The sequence below is a fragment of the Oreochromis niloticus genome, linkage group LG14 (assembly GCF_001858045.2).
Source record: "Oreochromis niloticus isolate F11D_XX linkage group LG14, O_niloticus_UMD_NMBU, whole genome shotgun sequence".
Lineage (NCBI taxonomy): Eukaryota > Metazoa > Chordata > Actinopteri > Cichliformes > Cichlidae > Oreochromis > Oreochromis niloticus.
Genome location: NC_031979.2, coordinates 13,936,420 through 13,946,231, shown reverse-complemented (window position 1 = coordinate 13,946,231; position 9,812 = coordinate 13,936,420). Strand labels below are relative to the sequence as shown.

Here is a 9,812-nt window from a genome sequence, read left to right as displayed (position 1 = left end):
ACAGTACTTGTTCCTCTGCCTCTCGCTGTGCCCTCCCTTCCTTTTCCTGTCATCACCCCACCCGCTCCACAGAGGGACTGCGGGATGCTGGAGGAGTACAACGGTAACAGGTGTCTCATCATTGCGCTAATAGCAGGCCACAGGAAGATGTCCACACATATATTTTTATAACAACCAATGGCAGAGATGATAACTCCTCCACCATTCCCTTATATTCAGTCATTTCACGGGTGAATCACCAGGCATAAATAATTCTTACATGTTTATTGCCTACAGCCAAAAAGTCTATCTTGAGACGAATGCCCACACAGTTGCCACAAATTACCAAATCTTCCATTTAACACCAGTTCAAGACTTACATAAAGATAAAGCTCGAAGCAATATGTGTTCTTTTTCTACCCTCAGAGAAAAACAACAACAAAACAACTCCATCTTCTGCTTTACTGTCACACTGCAAAAGAAGCCCTGGCATCGAAAACTGTCTGCAGAGATTATCGATAATACCATAACTTTTCCTCTTAACCTGGATACAGCTTGCAGTACATATACAGATGCATCGAGCAGATCACACTGTCTCCTTACACCAGTAACGATCTCTCATTCATCAGCTGGAGACTTAGTTCGGCGTGCATAACACACAATTGCACAAACCATCTTCCACACTTAAACAAACCCCAATGAGGCATGTAACCGGTAGCTTGTGCCTGGCTGTACGCTTGTTAGAGAGATATCAGCTTCTGTTTTTCTGTATTACTGTGAGCAAAGAGAATGCAGCTGCTTCCCCATTATGTGCATAGGTGGCTGCTCGGGATGCGCGTGCGCCGGTATTCATAGTCATGTTCTGCAGTATCACATGGCAAAATGTGTTTATGTTGCAGGTGCAGACTGAAAGTGAACCCATTATTACAAGAGAACAGGCTCCCATGATGTATGAATAAATCAATATCTAAGCTGTAACCCCTGCAGCACCCTTTATCTGGAACAGTGCACGTGTCATTGACTTCACCCTTTTATCCAAACCGCTTTACAATGTCAAGAGCACACATACTTTTAGCGGGTATTAAATCCTGTCAGTGTGAGTGCTTTTCAAGCCACCAAGGATTTCTTTTTATCTACTTTTTTGTGCGTGCAAGTTGTACGTGTGTGTGTGTTTGTTGGGTCATTACCCAGTCAGCCTGAGGACACAAGTAGCCATTATCCGAGGGAGTCTGGACACTAAATGTTTGATAAGCCTCTAAAGCGGATGTCCTGTTTCTCCTCTCATATAATACACATGTCATGCAAACATGTGTAATCTAAAGTCGCAGCTACAGTTTAAAAAGAAATTAAATTTTAGTTCCCTGGAATTGCCTTTTTTCATAGTTAAGACAGTAGGGTGATAATAATAATAATAAAATCCTCCCCTGTATGTTTGGTGCATGCTGCAGCAGAAAGAGGAGTGTGAACGTGTCGGCTCAGCAAAGCGCTGAGAGATCCCGAGCGATGAGTCATGTAGCAGTCTGATTAGCTTGCTTTCCTTCCCTTCAAATCCAGAGTTTATTAGAATCACCTGTCACAATTTGCACAAATATAAAAAATAAACACTTCAAAGTCTTGATGGTATTTTCTATTTATTATCAAAATAGCTGTAAATTGTATATAAATCCCACTTTAAAAATATCAGTAATATATTGGTAGTTGTTACTTGGTACTAAAAGCATTACCTTGCGATTATTCTTCTGGATGCCTCACCTGTGACCTTAACGGCAGTAAGTATGACAGTTTGTGTAAATACTAAGTCCTTCATTTAAATGTTACCTAGCCACTTTCCCTCAGAGGAGATCTCTGAAAGCTGACATTTTCAAAGTGCGGGCTACCACGGAAGAATGTCACAAAATATTACACATCCTGCTGGTTTCTGGGAGCAGTAAACCTGGGGGCAGCGAGTCTTCTGGCAGCTTGGGGATTCCATCCAGGACCTCGAGCTTTGGCAAACAGGAGAAAACACTGAAAATGAAGAGAGACAGAAAATGAGTATGAATTAATTTATAGATACACAGACATTATCCTCTAGAGCAGACCTGGGCATTTCCTCCAGGAAACATCCTTTGGTTGTCTCCAGCTTGATGGGAAATTAGGATGCACACATAAAAAAGTACATGTCACACAGTTTGTCCCACTTCAGTCACAAAACACTCTTTGAAAAACTCCCCGTCAGCGACCGACTTAATGTTTTTTGCAAAATCACAATACAACTGTTACTTTTATTTTGAAACTGCAGCTTCTTTGTTTTGTTTTTTAAACAATAAACTTGGCATTACAGTGTTGGGGACTACATTTTGAATTTCATTACTAGACTGAAAACACAAAGAAATACAAGAATGTGACAGATGAAGAGCGGGAACAGACCAAGATTGTGATTTCCCACAAATCCAAAAAAACCCAAACCCAAATAAGTCATTCTCTGATGGGGAGTTTATAAAGACTTTGGTGGACTCTACTGTGTTAAGGCAAACAAGATGAACTGAGGAAGTTGTGGGAAATCTGGAGCTTCAGTCTGAGGTTTTTCCTCCTGGGCTTAATACAAGAGCTGTGATGTCCAACACAGCCACTGGGACAACAAAAATGTCTGTGATTACAGAGGAGCTGGCAGCAATGCACTCAGTGAAAGGGACTACGACAGGGAGTGATTTGTTCGAGGAAGTGAGTGGATGTTTGGATAGGCGGGGGCTGAAATGGGACAAAATGATCAAAAAGTGATAAAATTGGTGTTTTACTTTGCCGATTCCACATATTCACATTCTATTTGTAACCAGTAGTGGTTTAATTAATACTAAGCAGAACTGAGTTCAGCCTCTGGTATAGTCTGCTTACCGTGCACGGTAGTCCTGAGTGAAAGTCACTGGATTGCGGATCAGGTTCAGGGAACGGAGTGGGCTGTTCCCCAGAGCACCCAGTCCCCCCAGGGAACCAATGGCGTTCTCAGACAGACAAAGGTGCTCCACTGCTGGGAGCTTTGGCAGCTGACGCAGACACACCAGGTGGTTACGGTGCAGGTTTAACACTCTGCACCTGCCCATGGCAAACACAAATACTGCTTAGCTTTTTGTTTTGTGTCACACAGTACAGCACAGACAAGCATACTCAGAAAGAAACAAAAGAAAGAAGGTAAGAAAACACTAATTAGCACACAAACAGTCCCATCCCAGGCTGAACAGAAGAAATATCACATAACCTTAGCATACTTGTTCAAAAGCACTGAGCTGCTATCTTTAAATAACATCATTTCAAAAAGTGCTATGTGAGTGTCAGAAGCTAACTTCGACACCAAACACACGTGGCCAACGTTATAAAAACCATGATGATTAATTATAGAATATCATATTGTTTGACAGGACATTTGTCTTCATTTTTAACAGCTAAATGGATTTAATAAAGCTATAATGAATGCTGTAATAATGTCAGTTAGATTTATTTCAATCTTGGACTATATATATATACATATACATATATATATATACATATACATATATATATAAATTTAACCATTTGGAATTTCACAGTATGTAATATTCATAGTTTCTCCAGGGAGCTGTTCCAGATGAGGGCGTTGTGCTGCAGCTTGGGTGTCGTTTCATACCTTGGCAGACGTACAGAACTCAGGCTGGTGAGGGAGTTGTCAATCAGTTGAAGTTTCTCCACTCGGATCAACCGGCGGAGGATCCGGAGGAAATTTTCTTGCTGGAAGGGATCACCCAAGTCCTGATAGGACAGATTTAACTCCTGAGAAGAGACAGGTGGTAGAGGTGTCAGAATCAATCTTTGTTGCCCTCTCCTCCTGTTCTTCTCAGTTTGCACCTTCACTTCTTTCCTTTCCGCAGCTATGTCTTTGCTCTTCTGTGCTATATATGGCATCTTTAACATCACACACCCACACATATCCTGCATGCTAGCTTACCAGACAGTTTTCCCAGTTCTCTTGAAGCCTCTCCTCCCATCTCTGTCCTTCTTCCTCTCTTCTCCTGCTCCTCCCTCTCTCCAAACAGATGCCACCCCTCTCTTTTAGATGTAACTCATCTTCTGATGGCCCTTTGATTATAATGTAAAAAAAAATTTAAAAGTCTTTAACAATCTTCACCTTATTATTCATCTGGTGAAGAAGCTAAATTAAGAGACTCGCAAGTAATGAAAGCAACACAAAAATGGCAGCGACACAGCTTCTTTAGAGGTTTTCTAAAACGTTTCATGAGCTGGAAAACTACAATTTCTTTTCTATTGCTCTGGTTAGGTTACTGAGGTGGTTTTCTCACATCAGCCACACACCTTCTCTAACCCTGGGGCACGTCAGCTGGTCACCTGTGACATCACACTGCTCCAGGCCATGCCACAACGCAAACTGGAACCGACTTGATGGAAGCTGATGAGAGAAGATGAAGAAGAGAACAGGGTGACAGATGAGATACACAAGAAATGTGTTACTATCTAACCACTTCATTAGGTACACCTGTTCATCTGCTTGTTAATGCAAATAGCTAATCAGCCAATCACATGGCAGCATTTAGTTATGTAGAGATGGTCGAAACTATTCATCAAAACTGGACAGCAACAGATTGTCAAAATGTTGCCTGACGAGTCTTATTTTCTGCTACAACGTCGAGATCATAGAACCAGAATTTGGTGTGAATGATGCAGAAGCACGGATCCATCCTGCCTTGTATCAGCAGTTCATGCTGCTGTTGCTGGTGGTGTAATGGTGTGGGAGATACTTTATTAGCACACTTTAGGCCCCTTAAACTGAGCATCATTTAAACATCACAACCTACCTGACCATTGTTGTTGACCATGTCAATGCCTTTGCAACCATTGTGTACCCATCTTCTGATGGCTGCTCACTGTACTCAGATGGCCTCCATAATCTCCACAGCTCACTCCAATAGAGCACCACTGGGTTATGATAGAATGGGAGATTCTCATCATGGATACGCGGCCGACAAATCTGCAGAAACTCTCAGAGAATTTGGTCAACATGTACCAAATTCTCTGAGGAGTGTTTCCAGCACCTTGTTGAATCTATGCCACGAAGGGAAAAGTCCAACCTGGTACGAGCAAAGTGTAACGCAGGTGTTACGGTGTTAGCAGGGCCTCCTCCTGAAAGTGCTTGTGTGGGCGTGTCCTTCAAATCTCTCCTGCCTTAGGTGCCACCTTTTTCTTTTGTGCAGCTGACTCTCATCAGTAATTGAAGGGATTTAGGCCCAGAGAAAGGTGAGCTCTGGGCCAGAGTGCCATTAGTGTGGTTACAGCTTGTGAGCTGAGTGTTTGTTGTGTTTACAGCTAGTGAGCTGCATGTCCGTGTTTGCAGCTAGTGAGCTGCTCTCTTTTTGACTTATTTTTTACCGTATTGACCAACGCTTGAGTTTTGTTTGTTTTCCTTAAATGGTGATAGCGGCTTGTCCGTCTCTTTTAGTTGAGCTACTTTAATAAAACTCTTTAATTTAACCCTTTTGCCTCCTTGACTCCTTTTTCTGACCCGGACACTTTTTGTTGCTTCCCCTCACCGCCTAGACCCCTCGGGGGAACGTAACAGCAGGTGTGGGGAACTCCAGGCCTCAAGGGCTGGTGTCCTGCAGGTTTTAGATATTACCCTGGGTCACCACACCTGAATCAAATGATGAGTTCATTGCCAGGCCTCTGGAGAACTTCAAGACATGTTGAGGAGGTAATTTAGCCATTTGAATCAGCTGTGTTGGATCAAGGACACATCTAAAACCTGCAGGACACCAGCAATCGAGGCCTGGAGTTCCCCCACCCCTGGTGTGATGCATGAAGTGGCCAGTGAGTGTAGATTTCCTTCCTTGATTAAATAGGTAAATAAGTGCCATTCGTAAATGCACCATTCTGCCAAGTTTCAAAGCTATGATATCATCTTTGACACATATGCAGTCACAAATCTGCAGACACCTTTCAGTGAGGTGTGTTGTGCAAATGACACCAGTGATGAGCCATATTCTCCCCCCAAGTTTAATCACATTCCCCTCATTGATAGTGAAATTAATTTCAGCTTCAAGATCGTTTAGAAGAACAGGAGACACAATTAAGTTTAATCTACCATGGTTGCCCATTAGTCCAACATAAACTTTATTCCCCGAGCATACAGAGAGCATGTAGCTAAAATCAATGGCTCATTTATAAGACTATTAACCAATACTGCTACCTGTGAAGGTCGACAAGAGCCGCTACAGTTTTATTATCCTGTAATGACACCTTGTCTTGCTGACATCATCCTTCTCTTTCCTCTCTTTACGTATCAGTGCATGCATTCTTTCCCCAGTTTAGCTCTACCCCCCGTCTACAGGGCTGTGTATCACATCAACTGTATAAAATCAAATAGCAGCTGTTCCTCCCAGTTTCATTAGCGAGTCTGTGAATCTACTTTCATCTTCTAACGATAAACATAAAAATATTTTCCATTTATGCATTTTTTCCTCAAATGAAGACTATTTAAAAGTCATCTTGGGATATTTATGCAAATATTTATCATATGAAATGAAAACTTATGATCCTATGTTGACTGTTTTTGGGATGCAGCAGCCTTGACCTTATCAACCCTTTTGCACTCATCCTGTTCACTCTTACTGTGTAACTCTCCACTCCCTCCGCCTGGTAATCTAGACACAGGAATGACCCAAATCCACCTAACTGTTGCTCCTCTTTTTCCAGACTCTCCAGTGTAAATGTTTTCTTAAAGGTTTCTGAACAGTGTGGGAGACAATAATGGACGTAATCTAAATGGGAAGTGCGTAAGATTCATTCCCTTATACAGTCTTTATATTACAATATCTGACAACATCTAAATACATTAATAATTTTTAAAAAAGCATCTCTGTCTCTACTAAAACAGAAGCATTAGTCATGCACGCAGCTCAAACCAGAAGGCATTTTTCTTTTGCAAATAATTATTTAGAGATGCTATTTTGCTGCAGGATTTTAAGCAAAACACTTTGAAGTTGTTTAAGACATGACATACAGAGGGGTTTCTTTTTTTCAGCCCAAGTGGGAGAACTCTGCATGGAACATAAGAAGGATTAGGTGAGGAGTGATTTTCCCCCCATCTTTCTTAAATCACATAGCAGCGAGAGTAAGAGAGTGAGTGAGAAATCACTCTGCACAGCAGTCTAGGCGAGAGGCCAGTGGCTCGAGGGTAAAACAGCGAGCGCAGAGAACAGACTGAGAATATTATTCAGCTCAGAGATGGCTAAAAGAGAGAGGGAGACGGGCTGAAATGGAAGGCTGTTTAAGATGAAGGAAGGAGGAGGGCACAGGAGAGGCATGACGATAAAGGAGGCAAAGGAGAATTTGTGAGGGAAGGGTAATCACAGGTTTATCCAGCGTGTGCGTGTCACTTACGGGTGTAGATACTAGTCCAGAGTCAGGACTTTGGTCCACAGAGAGAGGTGTGCCTGTAACCCTGAATTCAGAGCCATGGGATGAGTGGGATTTGGGGAAACTGCCAGTGAGAGTGTTCACACCTGAAGAGCTGAGAAAAGGGGGAGAAAAAATTAAAAAGAGAGACAATAATTATCCCATCTTCCATCCCTGTTTGAAGTGGAGCTGCTCTTTGGTAATGCAATCCCTGGTGTGTACTAAAACCCTGACCACCGGCCGAGTGGTTAGGGTTACACTGAACTGGGCCCGACAATGCAGATTAGGACCCGTTGCCATAGCTCCAGAGGACACCTGAGCAGGTGCTATTAGGTTATAATAATCTGTGTCGGCAGGGGGTAGCTGGACCCTCTATAATTGATACTGCATGCCCTGTGGCGGTGTACTAAATAGTTATCATACAAAAGAACTGCGTAGATGATACTATATTTATTTATTTATATTTAATTAAATATATATAAATTAAAGGATTTTTAAATGTTATACCTACGTTTTAAGCTAAATTGGCTTAAATTTATTTATTTTTCTTACATGTTCGAGGTCCAATAAAAAATATAAAGACCAAATAAACCGAGGGTAGTAATAAAGACTATTACTGTGATGAACTAAATGAAATGCCAGGCAGAGGTAAGACGACTGTTAAGGATATTATCTCAAATTTTCGAGTTACTGACTTCAGTCTAAATTTCGACGACTTTTTAATGTTATTATTATTATATTTTATATTTTCAGTAGGGGAAACGCTTCCATATTTCATTGTAGCCTTTGGCTATATCACTGAGGCTAAGGCCTTCAAGTGTTAGGAATGGCATTAATGAAGTTTTCTCTCTATTTAGGTAGAAAGCCTTAATTAATGAGCTAATTATTTCATATCACACAAGGTGTGGATGAAAAAGCTACACTGACGGGCGTCACAGAGTGAAGCTGGTGCAGACACAGCTGATTCGGCTTACCTTTCTGACATGTCCCAAGAGCCTTGTGATGAATTTTCCCGGCCTTCTTTAGCACATTGCGGACGGCTCGCTGTAGCCCTGCAGCCCCGTGGCTGTTACCCATGGAGCCCGCCGTGTTGGGATTCACCCAGCGAGAGTTGACCGTCCTGCTGGCCGGCTGTGGCTCTGCAGAGAGAGACTGACACCAGTGTGGGCCCAGAGCCGGAGCTGCCAAGGGCGCTGCTCAAGCTTATCACTCAGGACAGGTAGAAACTAGAGCAGAGTGCGCGTGAGTGCCGCACCACGCGCTCGTGAAGCTGTTATTCAAAGTTCAAATGAATTGTGACAGCTAGCATAACGAAGGCTTTTCAAAAGTGACAAAATCACAAATGAGCCTGCTGAAACGCAAGTTTTTGTCAGAAAATGTGACCTAGTGATCTCTAGTTCTTTCTTTCTTTCGTCTATTTTGCCACACAGCCTCCTCCTCTCGTTTTCTCAAGCAAATGCCTGCCCAAGCAATACCTCGACATATAACTATTTACAAAGTGTGTCAACTCTAAGGCAGCTTCCATATGTGTGTAAATTATTGTTAATGTTCACTCGGTATTGTAAACCCTTTGGAAGGCTGACCATGCATTACATTTTGTGAGTTTAATTGTAGCCAAAAAAACGTGATTAATATCCCTCCTGCTGCTGGCACACATCAGTGGAATAAATCTATAAAGCCAGACCAAACAATAAAATGAAATTCTTAAAAACAAATTACTTTGCACCTCTGCAAATGTTTAACCAGCAACTGTCCAAACAGACAGCAGCTAGAGAAAGGTCTTTGTATTTTCTTGTAGTTTCTGTACACTATGGGACAGGAGAGGTAAGAGAGGAGCACACAATGAAGGCATATGGAGCAGATATCATCGCAGCTCGTTTAAGTCATTTAGATTAAGAATACCTTCTTAAACCCGTGGACTATTGTTTCTCCATAGTTTAGCTTATTGAGTTTAACATTTAATATTGAATCTCGCTTCTCACAGTTAAGTGAAAACACTAGGAACTGCTCAGCAGTATGGAAATGAGTCCTTGCAACTTTGCATAGAGCTTTGACTTATTGTTAGCTGATTTAGTGCTTCTGATGAACTCATTATCTGATGACCTTTCTTAATAAATTTAGTTGTATTTTTTAAAGTCAATTTCATCTTGTGTGGCAAACGTAACAAAAGATGTGCACATAAATGTTACATATAAACACACGCATTTGCTCGTTTACATATAAACTAAAGGAAAATATTTTTTAATCAGGATTCTTTTATTCTAATTAATTTTTTTGTTGCTACCATTGAACACCACCAGTTGAAACTACTGAATCTTCATGTTGAGATGTACTGAATCAGAAAAGCTCGTGGGTGTAGCCTAATATTAAAATACCGACAGTTTCCTGAGTACCTGATAGTGATCATGACCAGC

At 41.6% G+C, this 9,812-nt stretch overlaps 1 protein-coding gene across 1 annotated transcript; it reads right to left on the bottom strand.

Annotated features, from left to right (window-relative positions):
* Positions 1-1,573: 1,573 nt before the first annotated feature.
* On the bottom strand, positions 1,574-8,847 carry LOC102079500 (uncharacterized). The gene is made up of 7 exons (XM_005474522.4): positions 8,373-8,847; positions 7,384-7,513; positions 4,303-4,396; positions 3,938-4,068; positions 3,620-3,762; positions 2,854-3,051; positions 1,574-1,986 (listed from the first exon to the last, which is right to left on the bottom strand). Exons 1-7 carry the CDS (start codon positions 8,381-8,383, stop codon positions 1,869-1,871), a joined length of 825 nt encoding a protein of 274 aa, XP_005474579.1. The 5' UTR covers positions 8,384-8,847; the 3' UTR covers positions 1,574-1,868.
* Between the last annotated feature and the right edge of the window lie 965 nt (positions 8,848-9,812).